Source organism: Psammomys obesus, unplaced genomic scaffold (assembly GCF_907164565.1).
Source record: "Psammomys obesus unplaced genomic scaffold, mPsaObe1.curated_primary_1811, whole genome shotgun sequence".
NCBI lineage: Eukaryota > Metazoa > Chordata > Mammalia > Rodentia > Muridae > Psammomys > Psammomys obesus.
Window position 1 is genome coordinate 38,607 of NW_026589730.1, and position 23,206 is coordinate 61,812.

General features: G+C 55.2%; 4 protein-coding genes across 9 annotated transcripts; 1 reads left to right on the forward strand and 3 right to left on the reverse strand.

Annotated features, from left to right (window-relative positions):
• Nucleotides 1–16: 16 nt before the first annotated feature.
• Xg (Xg glycoprotein (Xg blood group)) lies at nucleotides 17–3,233 on the reverse strand. 2 transcript variants are annotated; one of them, XM_055605199.1, is made up of 8 exons: nucleotides 3,184–3,233; nucleotides 2,075–2,116; nucleotides 1,965–1,991; nucleotides 1,771–1,818; nucleotides 1,546–1,635; nucleotides 818–877; nucleotides 498–617; nucleotides 17–341 (listed from the first exon to the last, which is right to left on the reverse strand). In XM_055605199.1, exons 1-8 carry the CDS (start codon nucleotides 3,215–3,217, stop codon nucleotides 322–324), a joined length of 441 nt encoding a protein of 146 aa, XP_055461174.1. In that variant the 5' UTR covers nucleotides 3,218–3,233; the 3' UTR covers nucleotides 17–321. The 2 variants fall into 2 exon arrangements, with proteins under 2 accessions (XP_055461174.1, XP_055461175.1); XM_055605200.1 differs by lacking the exons at nucleotides 17–341; nucleotides 3,184–3,233 and adding an exon at nucleotides 2,619–2,639 and having other exon boundaries at nucleotides 540–617.
• Nucleotides 3,234–3,715: 482 nt separating this feature from the next.
• Cd99 (CD99 molecule (Xg blood group)) lies at nucleotides 3,716–9,617 on the reverse strand. The gene is made up of 8 exons (XM_055605192.1): nucleotides 9,375–9,617; nucleotides 6,452–6,484; nucleotides 5,784–5,837; nucleotides 5,655–5,690; nucleotides 4,661–4,711; nucleotides 4,432–4,479; nucleotides 4,211–4,327; nucleotides 3,716–4,052 (listed from the first exon to the last, which is right to left on the reverse strand). The coding sequence occupies exons 1-8, from the start codon at nucleotides 9,442–9,444 to the stop codon at nucleotides 4,036–4,038; spliced, it is 426 nt and encodes a 141-aa protein (XP_055461167.1). The 5' UTR covers nucleotides 9,445–9,617; the 3' UTR covers nucleotides 3,716–4,035.
• Nucleotides 9,618–13,414: 3,797 nt separating this feature from the next.
• On the forward strand, nucleotides 13,415–18,196 carry Dhrsx (dehydrogenase/reductase X-linked). Of its 5 annotated transcripts, none has more exons than XM_055605216.1 (7): nucleotides 13,415–13,566; nucleotides 15,586–15,693; nucleotides 15,891–15,959; nucleotides 16,100–16,201; nucleotides 16,690–16,897; nucleotides 17,389–17,596; nucleotides 17,940–18,196. In XM_055605216.1, exons 1-7 carry the CDS (start codon nucleotides 13,461–13,463, stop codon nucleotides 18,135–18,137), a joined length of 999 nt encoding a protein of 332 aa, XP_055461191.1. In that variant the 5' UTR covers nucleotides 13,415–13,460; the 3' UTR covers nucleotides 18,138–18,196. The 5 variants fall into 5 exon arrangements, with proteins under 5 accessions (XP_055461191.1, XP_055461192.1, XP_055461193.1 ...); XM_055605217.1 differs by having other exon boundaries at nucleotides 16,693–16,897; XM_055605220.1 differs by lacking the exon at nucleotides 13,415–13,566 and adding an exon at nucleotides 13,611–14,094.
• Nucleotides 18,197–18,508: 312 nt separating this feature from the next.
• On the reverse strand, nucleotides 18,509–22,526 carry Asmt (acetylserotonin O-methyltransferase). The gene is made up of 8 exons (XM_055605222.1): nucleotides 22,434–22,526; nucleotides 22,180–22,342; nucleotides 21,513–21,642; nucleotides 20,955–21,023; nucleotides 20,381–20,499; nucleotides 19,835–19,981; nucleotides 19,602–19,724; nucleotides 18,509–19,013 (listed from the first exon to the last, which is right to left on the reverse strand). The coding sequence occupies exons 1-8, from the start codon at nucleotides 22,524–22,526 to the stop codon at nucleotides 18,790–18,792; spliced, it is 1,068 nt and encodes a 355-aa protein (XP_055461197.1). The 3' UTR covers nucleotides 18,509–18,789.
• Nucleotides 22,527–23,206: the final 680 nt, after the last annotated feature.

The window sequence follows — 23,206 nt, forward strand, 5'->3', positions numbered from 1 at the left end:
TTATTTTTGGTGAAAATTTTTTAAAGAATTTTTAAAAATTTTTTTTTGAATGTTAAAAGAAAGGTTTCTTTTATTTCGAGGAAGAAAAAAAAATAAAAACGGTTTTGAGATAACAAACTCTGGACTCATGAGTTGTGATGAAAACACCATGACCCATGAGTCATGGGATTGGTGGGACAGGGTGGGTTTCCCACAACTTGGCCACACCTCCAAAATTGTTCCTGAAAAGAAACCTGCAGAGCATCCTGGGAGGAGCCGGGACAAACATTTATTTCCAGGTGAACAGGAAGTGGATGACAGCAGGTGGACACTCCAGGGATGTCACAATCCAGCCTCCGTGTCTGGTAGTGTTGAGGAATACCATGAGGGGGAAACAGAAAGCAGAAGTACTGCCCCTCCTCAAGCAAATACCACTGATGGGAGACCCAGAAGACCTGCCCCCTCCCAGATGTGTAGGATGGGCAGGGGGCAGGTTGGCAGGCCTGGGTGGGGCTTACCTCTCCCACGTGAGCGCAGGCACCCACCCCGGCCAGACCGGAAGTAGCTAACACCAGCACCAAGCAGGGCAAGCACAACCACGGAAACGACGGGTGACACGATGGCGGCCACCGGGTTTCCTGCAGGGTCCACGAGGAGGAAGACGGAGGCTATGCCTCAGTTTACCTCTCCATACATCTCCCCCAGGGTATAAGATGGCCAGAATGCCTCTGTTTACCCCTTGGGACATCTCCCCAGAGACAAGATGGTCAATGTGCCTCTGTCTTTGCCACGTCCATGTGGGTGTGATGTCTTGGGGGTCAAGGGGTCACACACTCACCCTGGGAATCACCATGGGCAGCTCCTCCTATTCCTCCTCCTCCACCATGGCCTCCACTTCCTGTCAGGAGACAGAGGGCAGGGGTCAGCAGGGAAGCCACGAACAAAACACCTGGGCAAACATGGGGCCAGGTGCCATTGCATGGAAACTACAACATCCCACCATCCACTAGGGAGAGCAAAGGCTACTTACTGTCATGGCCCAGGGCTTTGCTGATTTACACATAAGTAAGTGTGAATTTAAATGTAATTTGCATTTATCTAGGATTTGGATATCTCATTTAAAATTTTTAAATATTGAAAGATTTCATTTAAAAATATTTATCACTTTTAGACTTTGGACAAATTGAAACTTTAAATATAATTTGCATTCGCCTAAATTCTAAACATAAAATTTCAAAACTATTTAAACACCTGAATATTTAAACATAGTTTTTCAGAGCATTAGAAAAAAAAAAATTGAAATTTGCATATATGTAAATCAAGTTTAAATATAGTTTGTGGTGATCCTGGAAAAGAATTAGATAAAATTTGCATATCTCTGAATTTGACCTGTGTAGATTTGAATACATTGTCCATGCGATTTGCATAAACGTGCCCGATTAGCATGAATCTAAATAAATTAGACCAACCAGAAAGTTCTCACCACCTTCATCCCAGGGATCAGAAATCAAACAGAACATATTTGCATAAATTTACATTAATGGCATTGAGGGAAGAAGTCCTCACCTCCGAAGGTGCCATCTGCATCCCCGGGATGTGGGCGTGGCTGTGGGCGTGGCTGTGGACGTGGACGTGGCCGGGGTTGCGGGTAGATATCTGTGAGGCAGAACCAGAAGTGGCTGAGATCCCAGCAAGTGGCCCAGGGAGGTGAATGGCAACCCCACTTCCGTTTCCCAGACAGCCCCGCCCACCAAACGCTGTTCCCACCACTTCCGGTTCTGTTAGACTCACTTCCTCCATCTCCCAGTAGCGGGTCCTGCGGAAGCTTTGGGTAGAGGCCTGCATGGGGTGGAGAGGGACATCACCGGAAATCAGAACAGGAAGTTCGGAACCCGTAAGCACTTGAAACAATGGCACGGGCGTGGAGGGAGAGAGGGAGGACAAGATGGCACCCAAGATGGGTTCTTCACAAGGACGTCACTCACCGCCACCTGAAGTTGCTGACGTAGGATCTGCATGGAGGATAGGGAGAAAAATAAGTCCCATGATGGCCCACGTCCCCCCAACCCTACCCACCCAGGCAGCGGAGACTCACCAGGGTCCTCCAGGGCGTCGGCGAGGTCGAAGTCTCCGTCTCCTGCGGGAAAGAGGAGGAGGGACGGGTCCCTTGAAACTGGGGTTGTAGGTCGCGCCCGATGTCACCGGTCACGCCTTCGTGGTAAACCGAGGCAGAGAGTGCGACCATCCACGCCCACACGCCCCGAAGAACCGGAAGCCTCAGGGAGGCAGCTACTTCCGGGTTTTTTTCCCTTTTCGAGGCTACTTCGGGTTCAATCCGCGGCCGCCATTAGCTCGCGGACGTCCGTCTAAAGCCGTAAACTTAAGTCCCCCAAAAGTCGGAAGTTGCGCCGGACACCATTTTTTAAAATTTTTTTATGTTTTGGGAGTGGGTCATGGAAGGAGAGCGGAACCCCAGTCAAGTGACTTCGGCCCCTTCCCAGCGTCCCCTGCGGCCACGTCCCTCCCCGCCCCGCCGCCCACCATATCCCTTTACTCCGCTTGGGGCCTCTGCTTCCCTCCTGTCTTCCTAGACTGTGTCCACGCCCACCCACGCGCATGTCGCCGCTATAGTCACACACTGTCATAGATGCCACATCCCAGGAGTCTTGGACAAACAGGGTCAGCTGGAAACTGAGGCCGCGGGCGGTGCTGGGAACCGCCGAGCCCAGCGCTGGGAGCCGCCGTAGCTGCCAGGGTAGTTTCTAAACCCCTAGGGAAAAGCCTCTGACAGGCTTTTAAAAATGTATCTTTTTAAAGAAAAAAATTCAGAAATTAAAATTTTTCATTTCTTCCTGTGAATTTCAAGTGGCTCATTTGCTTATTTGCATACTAATTAAAATTATTTCAAACCTAGCGTCTGTTTCTCCAGTGGTTTTGGAAAAATTAAGGTTTTCATTTCCGGGGCTTCCTCCTCATCCGTGTCCGAATTTTTTTTAATTTTTTTCAAATTTCAAAAGTTTCATTGTAATATTTTAAAAATGTTTGGGTTTTTTTTGGTTTACATATTAGAAACTTTCCAAGGTCGAATCGGAAACATCACCTCCCACTCCCTTATTCCCGGAAGTCCCCCCAATGACGTCATCTGTGTCCCCCAACCCCTCCCACTTCCTGATTAGGAATCGGTGGGAGCCAGCCGACACTGACCTTGAACCCGCATAGTCATCATCGTTGTCATCATCAGCGTCAGCAGGAAATGTCCAGGACGCCTCGGGGTCGCCATGGTCTTCCTGCAGGGGCTGTGGGAGTTTGGGGACCCCTGGAGACCACCTCGCCCACAGCTGCAGTTTCGGCCCAGGCCTCCCGTGGGAAGAACTGAGTACCCGTGGGCGGGGTGGGAGAGGCCTCAGTGGGACCAACCGGTCTGGCGGGTGACATCACAGGCATCACCCCACAGGACGAGAATATTCTGGGATGGTGTTCATCGCCAGGGCGGGGCACGGAGGCTGTTTGGGTATGGAGAAAGACCATCCCTACCAAGTGAGGAGAGGGGGAGTGGTCAGAGAAGGAAGGCAGCCATCAATGGCGGTGTGAGGCCTCAGATGACGTCATTACAACTTCAGGAACATGAGATGGGAGAGAACAGAGGGTGGGTGGGGATACCGGAAGCCCTAGCCCCACCATGGCCCTTCCTGGTTGTTAGGTATTCGATTGACAAGTCATGAGTTCGAGTTCCAGTTTATGGAAGTCACGTTTATTTCACTTCTGTGTTCCCAGTCCCACCCACACTCCCACCCCCCCCATATCCCATAAGGCACCAGGACTCCTCTTTTTCTCTCCTCAGAACAGAGGGCGGAGTCGGGCTTTGGCACTGTGTAGATGTCACTGCAACGGCTGGGAGGCCCCTCACACCCCCTCCTGACCACGCAGGAGGGAAGCTGGGTGGCGGCTTCATGACATCATCGCAGATGGTCGCTGTGACGTCATTGGAAAAGTTCCCGGTGACGCCACACGGCTGGGTGGAGCCGGGGCCCCTGGGGTTCTCTAGGGGTTCCTTCCCTAGACCACAGCGGAGTCTGCAGGGGGTGGGAGCGGAAGAGGAAGTGAGGAGGATGGGCCACGATGGGGAACAGGAAGCCCCTCCACAGTGCTGACGGGCAGGAAAGACACAGGAAACCCCGACCACCAGCACTGACACAGAAAGCCACTCTCCCAGCTCGACCCGCCCCCTTACCACGCTCCCGGAAGCATAGCTTCCGCCGCTGATAGGCCACGAAGCTCGATACAGCGCCTGCAACTGCCGCCAAGATGGCTGCCACGACCCCAGGGATCACGGCCTCCTGGGCAGGGCCTGTGATGAGGGCAAGGGCAAGTTGGTGTAAAGTCAGCAGGTCACCTGACACTGCTCCACCCCACCCTCCACACGTTTCCAGATTTCTGGATTGCGGCCATTACCTCCTCCTGCTTCCGGGTCATCGCGTCTGGCCCCGCCCCCTCCAGCTCCTGGAAGCCAAAGGCAGGGGTGACGTCATGGGACAGACAGGGCAGTGGGCGGGGCCTGGGTGAGGATGCTGGGTAATCTCCCTCCCACAGGAAGCCCTGAGGAGGTGAGGGAGTAGGGGGAAGATGACACAGAGGGGGTGGGGTCACATTGTGATGACAACACGGACAGGGCATGTCCAACCTCGACCTCCTGTCCCCACCACGTCTTCCAGGTCTGTGTCAGAAATTCCACCTTGAGGGGGGTAGAGGGGCGAAGATGATGACGTCAGGAACGCTGCCGCGCCCCTGTGACATCATCAACCCATCCACCCCCTAATCATGCGCACTATGCAAAGTCACGCCTCCTGTGAAGGCGCTAAGCTCCAATGGGATTACAGTGCAAGCCACGCCTCCATGTTATGTCACCAATCCTTGCTTGGAGGTGGAAGCATGTGTGACTCAGGACTGACCAGGGTCACAACAGAGCTCATTAGTATAAACAGCTCGGACACTCAGCTACTTGGTCAGATTTGAATAAATTTGCATAGATTATTCTGAGACTCAGCCTGTACATGAGGCCAAATTAACATGCAGCCAGATAAATCTGCATAAATTCTATTGAATCCCCACCAACAGTTACTGTGTAATTTATGCAAATCTACATATGCCCCGTCCCCACTCATGTATATTAACATATGTGATGACATCTGAAATCCGAGAATAAACTCAGTTTAATTTGAACTGATTTGCATAAAACCTGTGCTCATTTACATAAACCATTACGTTAATACTTCCACTGGGAAGGCCTTCTGGGTGTGACTTAGCATAAACCTCCTTTATTAGCATATCACCCAGTGTTATGATAGCAAGATTCTGCCTGTCGGGAGATATGCTAATTCTACACTAATTAGGTCGATCAATATGAAAATCATGGAATATTAGCATAAATTGGAAATGCTAATTTCACACCTAATTTACATAATAGCTTGCCTGATGAATTAGCATAGATGGTGAGACTAATTAGCATATCACTGAGCCAGCCTGCATCGAAGCACCAAACAGTAGCGTAAATTACCACACATTAGCATAACCCCACCAGACACACCGTGCGCCCTTCCCCCACCCCAAACCCAATCGAGGAAGTGAACATTTCCAGGTTCCAACCAGTTCCGGGATGAGGGTGGGTGGGGTCTCACCATCTCCTCCCAGTGAATCCTTCAGGTCTAGGTCACCTGGGGAAGTGGATAAGAAGGGGATGGGGTGAGAGTCAAACCGGAAGTGGGTGTCCCGGAACCGGAAGTATCTGCCTGGGTTTTCCCCCTCACCTGCTGGTTTTTTGGGTGCCGCTTTGGTTGTCCCTGGGGTCGGTTTCTTCGGCCCTGGGAACCAAGATGGCAGATTTCGGAAATTTAGAAAGAAAAGAAAAAGGAATCAACCGGAAAAAAAAAGATTTTCTGAAAATTTTTAAAATAAATGAATAAAATAAATAAACTAAAAAATATTTAAAAAAATTTTTCATTCTTGAGCAGGAAATTTTTATATTTTTTTCCCACAAATCAAAAAAAAATTTTTCACCCTGAATTTTTTTCTTTTTCCTTTAATGTTTTTGATTTTTTATTAACTCTGAAAGTTTTCCTCGTGATCCCCAAACCGGAAGTAACTTCGTTAAAGATTTTTTTTTTCTGTTTTTTTTTTCTTTACTTGGAAAAACCCAGAACGAAATAAAAAGTTTCTGCATTAAATTTGAAAAAAAAATCCGTAAAATTGGAAATTTGGGATCTCAAAAGTAAATCAATAACAAAATAAAATAATAATAAAATAAAACAATTCATAAAAAATAAAATAAATTACTAATAAAACAACAATAGACAATTTATAAATAACAATAAATAAGTAACAATAAATGGTAAGTAACAAATAAATACTGAATAATTAATTAATTAATAATGAAATAAATGAACCCCCCCATTGTGGGCATCCCCTGCGTCCTCACCGTCTAGCGCATGTGACAGGTCGAAGTCGCCGCCTGGAGAAAGGAAAAGGGGAAAACAAGATGGCGGCGCTCCATCAGGGATGACTAAGCCCCCAGCACTCACAGTGACAAGTCTAGAATACCCGCTGCTCAGACACATGGACTGAGCCCTCATCACCCACACAAGGGAACTAAGCCCCCAGCACCTACGGAGGCAAATATGGACCCTCTGCACCCAAGGAGGAGTACTAAGTCCCCAACACCCAGGGAGGGGAATGCCAAGTCCCTAGCACCCATATGGTGGGACTAATCCCTCAGCACCTACAGTGGGGCAGACTGAGCCCCCAGCACCCACATATATGGAGACTTAGTCCCCAGATTCTGTAGAGGAGGACTGAACCCTAAGCACTGACAGAGAGACTGAGTCCCCAGAACTACCAAAGATGAATATGGAACCCCAGCACCATGGCAAGGAGTACTGAGTCCCCAGCACCCACGGATACTAATACAGGATGCCCAGTGCTCAGCAAGGAGAAGTACCCAGCCTGGCATACTGAGCCTCCAGCACCCAGGGAGGGGAATACTGAGCCACCAGCACCAACCCTGAGGACTGAGTACCCAGCACCCACAAAGACAAATACAGACACCCAGCACCCAAGGCAGGAGTGACTTAGCCCCAGCACCTACACTGGAGAACTAAGCTTCCAGCACCCAGTGAGGACTGAGCCCCTATAACACACACCAAGGAGAACTAAGCTCCCAGCACCCACATATAGGGAGACTGAGTTCCCAGAATCAGGAGAGGAAGACTGAGTCCTCTATACCCACAAACACAACTCCAGAATACCCAGTACTCAGAGATGTGGACTGAGCCCCCCAGCACTGACAGAGTCCCAGCTGAATCCCAGCACCCAGAGATGGGAATACAAACCCTCAACCCCCACAGTGGAGAGTACTTCATCCCATCACCCATGTTAACTAATACAGATCACCCAGTGCTCAGACAGGACTGAGCTGCCAGCACCCATACATAGGGAGACTGAGTCCCCAGCACCTGGAGAGAAGGAATAAGCCCCCAGCACCAACAGGGAGGAGTACTTAGCCTCCAGAACCCTAGGAGAAACACTGAGTCCCAAGCACCCACAAAGAGAAATACAGATCCCAGCACCCATGGCATAAGGATGTAGTCCCAGCACCCAGACAGGGTAACTGAGCCTTTAGCACCCACACTGGGGAAGTCTGAGACCTCAGCACCCAAGGAGGGGAATACGGAACACCTAGCACTCTCTCATAGGGAGCATGAGTCCCTGGAACCTAGACAGGAGGACTGAGACCCACGTTAATAAAGAATCCCCAGTGCTCAGTTAATAAAGACTACCAGTCGGGAGGACTGAATCTCCAGCACCCACAAAGACAAGTCTAGAATACCCAGTACTCAGAGACAGATAGGGAGACTGAGTCCAAGCACCCAGCGGTGGAATACAGGCCCCTCAGCGCCCACACTGGAGAGTATTTCGCCTCAGCACCCACATTAATTAATACAGAACTCAGATAGGAGGACTGAGCTGCCAGCACCCACACATAGGGAGACTGAGTCCCAAGCATCTGGATGAATAAGCCCCCAGCACCAACAGCGAAGAGGACTGAGCTCCCAGCACCCACAAAGAGAATTAGAACCCAGGGATGCTAATATAGAATACCAAGTGCTCAGAAAGGACTGAGCTCCCAGCACCCACACATAGGGAGACTGAGCTCCCAGCACCCAGAGAGTAAGACTGAGATCCCAGAACCCTCTCCGCCCCCACCCTGTTACCCCAACTCCCCACAGCCGGGCGCGGCCCACACAGACCCGACCGAGTGACTCACGATCAGCTCCCCAGGGTCACGTGGGGGGGGGTGAGAGGACAGGCGGGGTCGAGGTCTCGCTCAGCTCTTTCCCGAGGTCTGAGTGAAATCAGTTTCCAGGGCCCCCAACCACCCCCAGCTCGTGGTCGGAGGACAGGACGTGGGGGGAGGGGAGGCTTGAAACAGCCCAGTAGGGCAAAAGGTCCCCCTCATACCCCTCCCCTCCCCCAACCCCATCCTGAGCCAAGCCCCTGCCGCAGCTCCTCTCCAAGGAACCGGCCGTCCGTCAGGATGCCCCCCGTGGCGTGAGCGGGAAAGGAGGGAAACAAGGGGGGGACCCTGAAACTGCCGCTGTCTCTGGCTGCCAATCTCTCCCACTCGTCCTGGATCCTCTAGGGGGGAAAGGAGGGGCCGGAGAGGGGAGATCCCAAAATATCCGTTTCCAGGACGCCCAGGCGGACTGTTTACAAGCGGAAGGACGGGGTGGGGCAAGGGGAGGTGGGGCTCAAAACCGCTAAAGCAGCGGAGGCGGTGCCGTGATTTCTTTTTTTTTTTTTTTTTCGTAAAAAAGAAAAATCAGTTTCCAGGATGGCCGGGCGGGGGCTGCGCGGGTTGGGGAGCCTTGAAACTGCCCCCAGCGACCCCAGACCAGTCCCTGAAGATCTCAGGGTCTCCCGCACACTCCACACCACACCCCGAGGACTAGGAAGAAGAATGCCCAGGAGCGGGACGTCAGCTGTGAGGAATTCCCCCTCCGCCACTCCCTCTCGCCGAACCCCGCCCCCGCAGGAGGCCACGCCCCTCGCTTTGGGGAATCCCCCCCAGGCCCCGCCCCTCCCTCATACACGCCCGAGAGACAGAAAAACAAATGAAAAAATAAAATGAAAGAATCTCACCCGATACCCGACCCCGATCCCGAGACCCCTGACCCCGTGCCCCCCACCCCCGAGACCCCCCGGCCTCACACACGTGTCTCCCGGCCTCACCCTACCCATGCCCGAGATGGAAAAAACGAATTAAAAGAAAATAATAATGACAATAATTATCTCACCCGGCTCCCTGCTCCCACCCCATGTGACCCCCCTGATCCCGGCCTCACCCTGGCCCGCCGCGGGGTCTCCCAGCAGCAGCAGCAGGAGCAGCGGGAGCAGTGGGGCTGCACACGCCATGGCCGAGTCGCTAGATGGAGGGAGGGAAGGGTGTGGTCGGGAGGAAAGTAGGGGGGCCTGAGACCACGCCCACTGAAGGAGGGGGGAGCTGAGGCCACGCCCAGCTCCGAGAACCCGCCAAAAATATCATTAACAGTAAAAGTAAATATAGCAGGATGGAAGGGGACAGGACCTGCAGTAAGGAAGGGGCATAGAGGCCACGCCCACCCCGGGAACACGCCCACTGCGAGGGAGTGGCTAGGGGAACCCGAAGACAGGCCCATTCCGCGGGAAACCAACCAAAAATATCACTGAGAATGAAAATAAATATAGCGGGAGAGGAGGAGACGCGACCTGGAGTAACTGAGGTGACACGGAGGCCACGCCCACCCCGGAGAGGACACACCCACATGAGGAGGGAGGGCTTAGGGAGGAGCAGAGGCCACGCCCACCCCGGGGAACCCTCCAAAAATATCATTAATAAAGATAGTAAATATTGCGGGATAGAAGGGCCTGGGGCCTGGAGTAAGGCGGCACACACTGGCCACGCCGACCCTGGAGGCCGTGCCCACCCAGGGAGAGGGGCTGGTGGGGAGCAAAGGCGGGATGGCCAAAAATCTCAGCGTTAATAAGGAACGTAAAAATAACGGGAGAGAGAGGAGGAGGCGGGGCCAGGGAGGAGCGGAACACGGAGGCCACCCCCACCAGCGGAGAGACCACACCCACAACGGGAAAGGACACACCCATTGCAGAGAACTGGCAAAAATATCATCCTTAATAATGAGAGTAAATATATCGAGAGAGGAGGGGTCGAGGCCACGATCACTCGCATGAATCAGCCCCAAAAATAAAGAAAGAAAAAACTTCTCTGCTGTTAATATAGAAAAAAAAGGGAAAAAAGTGGGTGGGACTAGTGGGGGGCGTAACAAACGGATGGGCACGGCGCTCGGGAAATGAGAGATGCCCCGCCTCCTCTCGGGAGGACACGCCCACCCGCGCTGAAGCGGTGAGATGGTAACACTGACCCAGGCTGATAGGAGACCGTCCAGGGGAGGAGTCACCTGCCGAAGCCACGCCCACCCCATAAAGTCGAGCAGTAACCGGAGACCGCAATGACCGGTGCCCACCGACGAGGAGCCACGCCCACCGAAGGGCAAAGAACCCTGAAATGCGGTGTGGTGATCAGGACCTGGAGGGCGGGGATTCGAGCACCAACCCCGCGACAATGGACATTAAGCCGTGACTCTGAGGAGATGAGGGGAAGAGAGCGGCACCGCCCTCTCTGATGTCACAGGCCCTCAGCTCCGCCCCTAGTACGTTATACGCTTCAGCACCGCCCACGCCAGGAGCTGACCTGCACCGGAAGCCCTGCCCTCGGCAACCTGAAAGACATCGGAAGCTCCACCCTCCTAGAGCCCTGACTGACACCGGAAGACCCGCAAACAGTGCCCTGATTGACACGGGAAGCCACGCCCCCGCGACCTAGCCGCAGTCGGCGCTCGTCCGCTTAGTGTCGCCAACGCGTCGGGCCGGATCCGGCTCAGGCTCCGGGGGCGTGCGGTGGGTGGGAGGGTCCCGCGCGGGAGGGGGCGGGGTCCCGGAGGGGAGGGGGCGGGGAGGGCTCCCGTAATGCCCCGCGCGGCCCTTGGCGGCCATGCAGTCGCTCGTCTCGCCCGTGACGAAGGCCGTGCTGGTGGCGCTCTTCATCTTCGCCATCCTCCTCATCCTCTACGTCATCCTGTGGTACATCTGCCGCGACGTGGACTGCGACCACGGCCTGTGACGTCATGCCTCCAAGGACACGCCCACCCAGGGATGCCCGACCCCACTGTGAGGGATGTGGACCGCAGAGAGGACTCTGGCGGCGGAGGACGCCCGGGTCACCTTGCGGTGAGGACAGACGCTGTTTGGGGGTGGGGGAGGTGCGGACGCAGCTGACTTCCGGTTTATCACAGTCGCTGGAGTCGGGCACTTTTGTTAACGGGAGTTCACGATACCGGGGTACTTCCGTTTCAAGAGGGGGAGTCAAGGGAACCGGACATTTCCGGTTTACACGGGTACTTCCGGTTTATGGGTGTCAAGGGAACCGGATAATTCCGTGTTTCCTGGGTCCCGATAACCGGTGGAATTATGGGAAGAGGCCGAGTGGGGGTTGAGACCGTGAAAAGTGATCGGGGCCGAGCTAAGGGGGTTCGGGGTGTCAGGCAGTTTAAAAATTAATTTATTTAATTCATTATTAATTCATTAGTAAAATTATTAATGTATTATTTAGTTATCATTTATTAAGTTTATTTTAGTAAATTAATGATTTAATAGATTATTACTTTACTTTTTATATTTAATTTGTTAACACTTATTAATAGCTCATTTTAGTTGATTAATAAATCAAGTTAGTAACCTAACTTATATTAAAGTTTTATTTATAAATTTATTTTAGTTAATATTTTAAATTTATGACTAATTTGGTATTTATTTACTTAATTCATTATCTGTTAATAAAAATTATTACATTTAAAGTTTTCTTTTTAATGTTTTTATTTTTTGAGACAGGGTTTACTCTGTTTATCCTTGGCTGTACTTGACTTAGTAGATCAGGCTGGCCTCGAACTCAGAGATCTGCTTGCCTCTGTCTCCCAGAGTGGTAGGGTTACAGCCGTGCGCCACCGTGTCCCGCACATTTTAATCATTTTAATTTGAATATTTGTCTTTCCCTTTTTTGCTTCCGGTCCAGGCTCTGGGGCTTCCCGTCTGGTGGGCGGGGGGCGGAGCCCAAGGCTGGTGTCCCCGCCCCCCACGCTGCCTGAAGTTGTGGAGTGATGAGATTGTGGTCGGCCTGAGGATGGAGTGTTCATCATCGCCTCACAAGCCATGAGCTCCTCCCCTGGGGGTGGGCGGGGCTCTCCGGGGGTAAAGTCACCGCTGCCCCACCCCCACCACCATGCCTCACCTAGGGACGTCGCAACCCATGACGCTGACGCCAATGATGACTTCACAGTCGCGCCCGGTAACGCCCCATCCCTTGCCCTGAGAACCGGAAGTGTGCCGGGCGGAAGCCAGCCCCGCCCCCCGTGGCCTGTCCGTGAGTCCGTCAGTCTGTCCAGTGTCTCTGTCTCAGCCGCCGCCATTTTGTAACGTGTCCGTTCTGTGCCAATGTCCCTGTGACGTCACCACCTGTGATGTCAGAACCTGTTGGGTGGGTGGCTTGGCCCCGCCCACTTCCCTTCACCCCTTCTCCCCATTCCACACAGAAATAAAAATATTTTTGACATCCGCTTCCAGATCATGCCTGTGGGGTCTGGGTCATGGCTGAGGGGTCAGGGCTGTATGGTTGGGATGAAGGGTCTCGGATATGGGGTCTGGAGTTAGGACTGGGAGGTCGAGGGTCACGCCTGTAGGGTCACTGCAATGAGGTCAGGGGTCACAGCTGTGGGGGCAGGATTAGGGCTGTGTGGTTGGGGTCATGGTTATGTGGTCAGGTACATGGCTGGGGCCAGGGCTGTTGGGTCAAGGGTTAAGGCCTGAATTCGAAGTTCACGCTCTGGGGTCAGGTGTCACAACTGGGTGGTCAAGGTTCACGTCTAAGGGACTCATATATCAAGGCTGTGGGGCCATGGGTCACGGCTGTGGGGGTCATTTCAGTAAGATCGGGGGTCACAGCTGTGATGTCGGGGTCACAGTTCTCGACATTAGATGTTATGGATGAGAGGTCAGAGGTCACGGCTGTGGAGTTGGAGGTTACAACTGTGGGGTCGGGGTCAGGGTCACCTGCTGGATCAGGATTCAGGACTGTGGGCGGGGCCTGGTATGACATTGACGGCAGCGGTGGGCGGGGAAAGGGGAGACTGACAACCACGCGTCATTGGGGGCCCGTGGCCGGGTCCGACCGGGACCCGCAGTAATGACGTCATGGTCATGGTGGGAGGGCCCGACAGTCAGAGCCGGGATTGGTGAGGTCGAGCGGAATGACAGTCATAACGGAGGTGGGCGGGGCCAGGCGGAATAACAGTAATGGCCGCGGAGGGCCAGGCGGAGGAAAAATGGCGCTGCGCGCAGTGCGGGCCGCGGTCCGAGTCTATGCGGTGGGCGTGGCCGTGGTGGTGACACAGCTGCTGCGGCGGCTCCTCGGCGGATTCCGGCAGCCCGGTGAGTTACGTGGGGTGGTGGTAGGGCGGCGGCGACATCCGGGATCCCCGGGGATCCCAGCAAACGAAGGCCGGTCAGCGTCAGCCCTGCCAACACCGGAAGCCGGAAGCCAAAACAGCGGACCAGCATTCGAGGCCTTCCCGGCGTTCCGCGCGGTCCGAGGGGATCGTTTGGGTGAAACACCGTCCCCCGCGGTGACTTCCAGTGCGGGGAAATGTCACTAAAACGGGCACTTCCGGGGTTTATGTCAAACCGAAAGCCGGAAGTCTAACCCTCTCACAACTGTTCAGGTCCTTCCAAACGTTCCGCGCGCAGTTCGCGGGGTCCGTGGGGTTGGCGGGGTCGTCTCGTGATACTCCATACCTCTAAGAAAGACACCGAAGACGGGCTCTTCCGTGATCTAACTCAAACCGGAAGCGGGAAGTATAAATGGCTTACCGGTGTTCGTGATCTTCCACGCGGCTACCGAGCGGTCCGCGAGGTCCGTGGTGTCCGCTGGGGCGACACCTAGCCCCACCCGGACATCAGGTGAGGGGAAACACCTCCAAAACAGGCACTTCCGCTTCCTCAGTCAAATCAGAGAGCAACGGGTGGAAGTCAGTTCGCTGCCATAGCCCCTTAGTGTCAGTGTCGTGAATATTTATGAGTCTATTTGCATATTAGTATTGTCTAATTCCGTGGGTGATTACGTTATGTGAATATTAATCACACTCCACGGAATAGTGCAGCATGTGATCAATATTCATGGTATCGTTTGCATGTCTTCTATCGCTCACCCCTGGGTGAACATAAGACGTTATAGGAATATTCATGAGTCGACTTGCATCTTGCTTATCGATCCTCTGGATGGTTATGGACATACAAACTTAAATATTCACTAGGTGATTTGCATATTGTCCATCCTCCTGCGGCTTGCCATGCGAAGGTTCCTTAATTGTGGAGCTCCGTTGATCCCCGTGGCTGAATAGGTGGTGGGGATAGTGCCCCATAGTTGCAGACTCTAGTGAATATTCTTGAGGCGATTTGCATATTGAGTCCAGACTTCCTGGTATGGAGATCCCACATGAATATTCGGGAGGCAATTTGTATATTTATTATCGATCCTCTACTGACTGGACCATGAGAATATTCATGAGCTCTTTTGCATAGTAATATTGGTATTCTCAGGGATATTCTGAAACAAATGTGAATATTCACGTGCTGATTTGCATTTTAATAGACTCTCCTGTGGGTTGTTATGATAAGTCTCCTGAATATTCATGAAAATATTTACACATTGACCCTAGATCCCCATGACAGATTATGTCCCTCGAATATTTATAATGTGGCGCGGATAACGCCCTGACGCTTACAGACTGATGAATATTCACTAATAGATTTGCATATTGAGCGCCTATGTTTCCTGGTTGGCGAGGATGCCTCTCGTGAATATTCAGGAGGCGATTTGCTTATTGATTGTTGAAGCTCCTGTGGGCGGTCATGAGACGTAAGATTAATATTCATTTACATATTGATTTACATATTGATTATCCTCTGGTGGATGGTGACGAGACGTCACGTTAAGGTAATAACGCACGCGGATATATGAATATTAATTATCTATTTTTCTGTGGGTGGTCATGAGATATCACATGAACACTTACGGAACTATTTTAATATTGATTATCGATCCTCCTGTGTCTCTTATGCGGCATTCGTGAATATTCATGACGAGATTTACATATCGATTATCGATCCTCTCGTGGATGGTTAAGAGATGTGACATGAAATTTCAGGAGATTATTTGCATGTTTATTAGCTTCTCTGTAAGCCCTTTAGCTTTCCACAGTCCTCCAAATATTGACAGCTGGGAGGCCCCGCCCTTTTGACCACGCCCCCGAGACTCAGTCCTCCCACTCAGGTTCTTCAGTTTCCCACACCGCCACGCCCAGTTCCGGCTCCCTGTCCGCCATGCTCCTCCCATTTCCAGAACCCTCCCTTTCCACACCCACCCATCCACTTCCGGCCTCCTCTCCCCAGCGCTTCTACCCCAGCCGGATCGCGTGGCCATCGTGACAGGCGGAACCGACGGTATCGGTCTGAGTACGGCGAGGCAGCTGGCGGCTCTGCGCATGCGCGTCGTCATAGGTGGGCGTGGTCCATGGTTGTGGGCGGGGTCGCACGCCAGGTGGCATGGCCATGGTATTTGACGAACCGGATTGAAATTCTGGGCGAAGTCAGGGGGCGGAGTTCTAAAACAGGACATCCCCACCACCAATGGAGAGCAACAATCTGCACGTGAACTTCTTGAGCCCAGCCTGCGACGCCATCCTGTTTTCTTATAGCGGGAAATAACGTAGAGAAGGCGCCGGAAGTCATCCGTAAAATCCGAGAGGAGACAGGGAACAATGACGGTAAGGGGGCAATGTTCTATGGCGCGGGGCCTGATCTTCAGGTAGTTGGGCCAGAGAATGAGGTGATGGGCTGGAGGACAGAGGGCGGGATGAGGGGCTGGAGGGTGATTGACAGTAGGAGGTGCGGGTCCTTCTCCCAGTGCACTTCCTGTTTTTGGATCTGGCCTCCCTGGCGTCCGTGAGGAAGTTTGCGAGGGACTTCGCAGCCCTGGGACTCCCGCTGCACGTGCTGGTGAACAATGGTGAGGGCCTGGGCAGGGCCTCGGGGAGGGCCGGGGCCAACAGAGGAGGGCTTGTGGGCCGGGCTTTGGGTGAGGTGTCTGGGCGTGTCCTGGGGAGAGGGAGGAGCCTAGCGGGGAGGAGGGGCCGCGCCTCAGAAGGCCGGGATTCAGTTGTAGATGCTAGGCCTCCTGGAAGTGTGTGGGGCCTAGTGTGTGAAGGTTTGGGACCGGGCCCACACTGAAAGCACAGTTTTGCATATTCATAGATTATTTGCATAGACCACCCTGCGCTTCCCGTGTGTATGTAAATGAAGGGCGTGGCTGGAGGGTGGGCGGCCTCCAGCGGGAAGGAAGGAAGGTGAGGGGGGGGTCAGCCCCTGGGCATGCTGGGAAAACGGATCCTCCGGTGGGCAAAGCTTCCTGTCACTGTCTTCTGATGTGATACGTGATCCAGACCATCACCCGTAACCCTTGACTCCAACCCCCCCACCCCTGACTCCGCTCCACAGCAGGTGTGATGCTGGAGCCACGCGGGGAGACCGTGGACGGGTTCGAGCGGCACTTGGGCGTGAACTTCCTCGGCCACTTCCTGCTCACGCACCTACTGCTGCCCCTACTGCGAGCTTCGGGAGAGCCGGGGCAGGCAACGCGCATCGTCACTGTTGCCTCAGCCACACACTACGTGGGGGAGCTGGACATGGATGACCTGCAAGGACGGTGAGGGGCCTTAAGAGCAAGGAGTGTGGTGCAGGGCGGGGCTTCATCAGAAGGATGCAGCGCCTCAAAGTCAAAGTCGTGGGCTTCAAGTCAGTGGTCCTGGCCTCATCGGCATGGGTGCGGCCTCAAGTTATTGGGTTTGCCTTTAAGTGAAAGGGGCGGGGCCTAGCGGGAAGGGAACCAATCAGGATGAGAGCGGGCGTGGCCAAGGAAAGGGCAGAGTCTGAAATAAAGAGACGACTTTGCAGGGAAGGATGTGGCATCAAGGTGGAGGGCTGAGTGGGAGTGGCTATGTCGATCGGGCATGGCTTGTACCGGAAGGGCAGATCATGAGAAGTAGGCGGGACTTGATCGACAAGGGTGTGTCGTGAAAGGGTAGGGCACTGATAATAAGTGGACGGGGCGGAGGAAAGGGAGCCGGATGTGCAGGGACTGTGTGGGGCTGGGCCGTGATATCACCCAGGCAGTGGGCATCTCCTCCCCTCCCGTAGCGCCGCCTACTCTGCCCACGCGGCCTACGCGCAGAGCAAGCTGGCGCTCGTGCTGTTCTCCCGGCGGCTGCAGCGGCTGCTGACGTCACTCGGCGACCCCGTGACCTCGAACGCGGCCGACCCCGGCGTGGTGAACACGGCACTGTACCGCCATACCTGCCTGGGCATGCGCGCCGCACGGAAGGCACTGGGATGGCTGCTTCTTAAGGTGCACAGGGTGCCCAGGGCCCCCAACCTGGCCGCAGACTCGGGGCCCTGCCCACATCCCCGGCTCCGCCCACACCCCCTGGGCCCCGCCTACCTCAGCGGTGACTGACACTTCAGGCCCCACCCATATCACCCGAGAATGATTGACGGTGCCTCCACCCCCTTCCTTGACACCCCAAGGCCCCACGTCCCCATTTCCGAGTTTGACTGAATTCCTGAAGCCCCCACACCTTCCCTGTGATACCCCAGGTCCTGCCCCTTCCCTGGGTTGATGGAAACCCCCCTCTTCTGGGTTTGATTGACTTATAAACCCCCCCTCTCTTCCACCCATACTCCTCCCCCAGAGCCCAGAAGAGGGCGCCTGGACTTCCGTGTTTGCTGCTGTTGCTCCAGAGCTGGAGGGGGTCGGGGGTCGCTACCTGCGCGACGGAGGCGTTGAGGCTGAACCGCTTGGGGTCACAGGCAACCTGGGACTGCAGCGACGCCTGTGGGCGGAGGGCTGCCGGTTGACGGGCATAGCCTGGGGAGACCCCGAGCTGTGACATCACAGAGCCAGCCTCACCATAGTTATCACAATTAAACGGTTTCCTGCCTGGTGCAACCTGTTTCTGGTTCGATTGGTCGCCCTTACAGGGGTGGAGGTAGGTGATGGCACTTTCGACATGCCGGCCACCCCCTCACCCCTACACTGAGGCCTCACTTCCGCCTTTGCATGCACTTCCTGTTTCTCTTTTTCACACTAAAGGTTGAATGACTACCGGCCTGGGCGTCATAAGGGATGGTGTGGGCGGAGTTCCCAGAGGTGACTTCTCCGAAGAGTGGGCTCCTAGGGTTGCCCTGCCCATCTCCCAAGAGGCCCTGTTCCAATGTGGGTAACCCTGCCAACCACCTTGATGTTACAGCGGACCGCACTTGAGAACTAATTTATTCATTCAGACATGATATCACTTCTTAAATGCCCCCAGTGACACCAGTCACCGATTCCCCCACCACATGGATGGATGGAATGACTTCCGGGTCAGGCAGCACCTCTCCAGGTTGGCTGGAGTAACTTTCTGGTGTCCCTCAATGGTGGGTGGGTCACTTTCTGGGTTGTTTCCGCATGTGACTTCACTTCCTGGAAGTACCCACCACTGTCAATGGTCATCTCCCCCTTCCTGGGGGCAGATAATGTCATTTCCAGGTCTGGAAGGGTCACTTCCAGGCCAGCATGGTGGCATAGGGCCCCCTTGTCCGAACCATCCGGAAGTGGCTGAACCCCGCCCTGGCCGTCAGGGCCCGGTACTCAGCTTCTGTGCGCTCCCGCCCGAGTGTCTGAACGGCCATGTTGAGTGACAGGAGCAGCGCAGGGAGGCGGGCTGGGCCAGTGGGGTCACCCTCTGGGGGCAGCAATGCCTCGACCAGTAGCAAAGCCGTCCCTGGGGTGGAACAGGTCGATGGGTGACCCCATGTGACCTCTGTGAACCTGTAATGACCCTCATGTGGCCCCTTGTGACTCTCATGACCCTGTGATCCCCCTGAACCCACCTTGACACCCATGGCACTATGACTCTTGAACTCCCTGTAGCCCCACTGACCCCATGGTAACCCTGTAAACTTGTATGACTGCCTGACTTTTGTGTGACCCCACATGACTATCATGACCCCTGGACATCCCATGTGACTGCATGACTCCTGTGACCCCTTTGACCTCCGTGACCCCATACCACCCCTTGTGACTCTCATGATCCTGTGTGACGCCCTGAGCCTCCTTGACACCTGTGACCCCGTATGACTTTCCTGTGACACCTAGTGACTATCATTACTCCGTGTGACTCTGCATGACTTGTGTGACCCCTTGTCATCCCCCGTGACCCCTTGTTACCCCTGCTTGACTCTCATGATCCAGTGACAACCCTTGACCCCAGTGACACCCTGTGACCCCAAGTAACGCTGTGTGACCTCGTGACACTCCTGTCCCCCCCCCCATTTGACCCCTTGATTACCCCCATGACCCCAGGCCTCACCCGCCCCACCCGCCATGCTGATCCGACCCAGCAGCCCCGCACAGGCCTCGTCTGTCCAGTCGTGCAGGACCCGGGCCAGGATGTACAGGTCGGCAGCTGGGAGGCGGGATCGAAAGAAGTCACCTGTGGGAGGGCAGGGTTACAGAGGCGGGATCTCGGAGGCTAAGTTACATAGGTGAGAGGTGGGGCCATACGGAGTGTTCAAATAATCCACTCGTCCAGGCCACACCCACCTCCCAGGAAGTGCACCACTGGCTCAATCCCAGGGGACTGGAAGGGCGGGGCCTGCGCCGCGGCAATCACTTCCGGGGTGTCGAACACGGTGACGTCGCTCCCGGGGTAGAGACGGGCGAGCTCGCAAGCCAGGGCCCCGGAGCCGCCTGCGAGGTGGTAGAGGGAGGGGGGTGGACCGTGGGGTGTCACAGCAACTTCCTGTCACCTCCTGATGTCGCTTCTTGTCATTCCCACTGCCACTTCCTGCTCACCGGGCATCACTTCGGGCCCTTCTGTAGCCACTTCTTTTCCCTGGGAAAGTCACTTCCTTTCCTTTCCAATGCCACTTCCTGTCACTTCCAATGCTACTCCTGGCCCCAGGGACATCACTTCCTGTACCTTGGGAGGTTGCTTCTTGTACCCTGGGATGTCACTTCCTGTTCCTCCTGCTACAATATCCAGTCTTTCTGGGATATCACTTCCTGACCCTCCCACTGCCACTTCCTGTCCCTGGGGAAATCCCTTCCTGTGTCCGAGACCTCGCCCTGCCTCGTCCCGGGCCTCACCACCGACGTCACAGACGACCCGGAAGGGTGAGAGGTCAAACGCCGTGAGGACATGACCCCCGCACACGCTCCAGGTCTCCTGCAGGGCGCGCATGAATAGCAGGCGCTCTGGCTCCGACCTGGGGATGGGGTCAGGGATCATGAGTGGGCGGGGCGTCTTCAGGGAGAGGGCGGAGTCAGGGCGGAAAGGGGCGTCTTTAGGGAGAGGGTGGGCTTTCCTTAAGGAGAGGGAGGGTCGATCAGTGAGAGGATGGGGAGTCATCAACTATGGAGCAGGTGTTATCAGAGGGGGCCGGGTCAGGGGTGGGCGAGACATAGTCAGAGAGGTTGGGACAGGGGGGTGTGGGCAGGGATTCAGGGGTAGGTGGGGCATTTAAAGGACGTCCTGGGGGTGGGTGGGATATCAGGGAGCCAGCAGCAGGGTATGGGAGGAGCTTCCTCGGGGAAAGGGTGGTGCAATAGAGAGAGCGGGGCAATTGCCAGGTAGAGCTTGGTTGTTGTCATGGGATGGGACGGGCGTCGTCAGCTCCTCCCACAATCCCGGTGGGGGGCGGGGCTGAGGCGACCATCCCACCTGTAGATGGCAACAAAGGGCTCCTCGGTGTCCACACCCACGGCACGCCCGTACTGGCTCCGCCCTTCCCTGTGGGCAGGGTTGGAGAGATGGGGGCGGGGTGCATCACCTGTGTTTGTGAGTCTTCTTCCCCGAGACACCGTGGGGAGCCCTACCCACGATGGTACCCGCCCACCCATTCCGACCCTGCGTGTCCTGTATACCTGCCCTGCCTCCCACACGGCCTCCTGCTGCAACCACCCTGCCACCCGGCCCAGTGCACCCTGGTACTCGGCCCAGCTCTCCTCCACCCATAACCCTGAGTCATGGGTGTCCACTCCTCACCCCGCCCATGGTCCTGCCCACTTCTCGCTGACCCCGACCACCCGCCCTGTGCATCATGGGTACCTGCCCCACCCATCCTGACCTGCTAAACCCTGGGTATTATCCTGCACCGCCCCAGAGCATCATGGGGATCCATCCCCCACGACCCCGGAACAATCTCCCCCACCCCCGTACTCCTCCTTGACCCTTAATCCCCAAACCTCACCCCGCCCAGCCCAGCCCCCGGGGTGTCACCTGACAGCTCGGCCCAGCTGCCCCCAGCAGCGGTACGGGGTCCCAGCCAGGTAGAGCATCATGTGGCGCTGACACCGGGGGCTGCCTGCAACCAGCAGCGATGATGCCAGTCGGGTGTTGGCGAAGGTGCCTGCGGGTGGGCCGGGGTCAGGACACACCCACCGTGAGGGCACACCCACCATATCAGCCACGCCTGCCCTGAAGACATACCCACAGTAGGCCACGTCCACCATGGCAGCCATTTCAACTGTCAGCTTCGGCCTCCACACCGGCCACGCTCAACATCAACTACAGCCACATAAGCCACACCCACCATGTCAGCCATGCCCACCATGAGGGCACGCCCACAGGGCTGCTACCCTGACAACCCCCTGGCGGACACACCCACCAAGTCAGCCACACCCACGGTACGGCCACGCCCACTGCCGACCCTGTGTCAACCACAACCACGAACACTGCCATGCATATCTAGCAGTCAACCATACCTCCCATGTCAGGCTCCACCCATCACATAGGTCCCGTCCACCATCTAGCCACGCCCACGTCGGAGCCCAATCACATCAGCGCCGCCCACCCTAATCACCATCCATCAGCCAATCGGCCCTGTCCATGTTGGATCCGCCCACCACACCAGCCACACCCCATTCAGCCCTCCAGCCACGCCCACCGTCCGGCCCCACCCGCAGCAGCCCCAGTTCCACGCAGGCTTCCAGCAGCAGTCGGGTATGGCCGGGACTTGACCCTGTGGCCCTGGCAATGGCTCCCACGTCGGCCGTTCCAGAGGCTGCAATGACATCGAATACACCGAGGTCGCAGGCGGAGAACACGACCTGCGGGGAGTGAGGAGGGGGCGGGAGAACTGAGCACGAGCACCCTGACCACTCCCACCCTGACACAACACCGGCCCCAGAGACCCCGCACCTGCGACACCATGAAGCCATGCGCGTACTCCATGAGCACCCGGAAGTCCCGATCCTCGGGGGCCTCATCCTCCCGCCACTCGTCCGAAGCCATATTGTCTTGGGGCAGGCAGATCATACTCCCATCCTGAGTGGCCACACCAGGGGACTTTTATAAACCTGTGAGGAGAAGGGGGAGGGGCAAATCACTCAGGGGCCAGTGACGTCCGTGGGCTGAACCGGATCAAGCCGGATTGGCCTCAATCCCCCATCAGGTCCCTCCTCAGTCTGTCCTCCTCCTCACTCAGTACTCCTCCTCCGAAATCCTCCCCTTCTACAGTCAGTTCTCTTCCTCACATAGTCCTCCTCACTTAATCCTGCTCCTCATTCATTCCTCTTCTTCCTCACTCAGTCCTCTTCAGCCAGTCCTCCTCTTCGCTCAGTCCTTTTAAGCAGTCAGTCCTCCTCCACTCAGTCCTCGCCCTCACAAGTCTTCCTCCTCACTCTGTCCTCATCCTCACTCAGTATTCCTCCTCAGTATTCCTCCTCAGTCATCTTCCACTCTCAGTCCACCTCCTCAGAGAGTCCTCCACATTCAGTCCTCCTCATCACTCAGTCGTCCTCCTCACTCAGGCCTACAGCTCACTCAGCCCTCCTCCTCATAGTGTGCTCCTCCTTACTCAGTCCTCCACCTCTTCTCTCAGTCCAATTTCTCTCTCAGTCCTCCTCCTCACTCAGTCTGCTTTTTCACTCTGTCTTCCTCCTCCCTCTGTCCTCTTCCTCACTCAGTCCTCC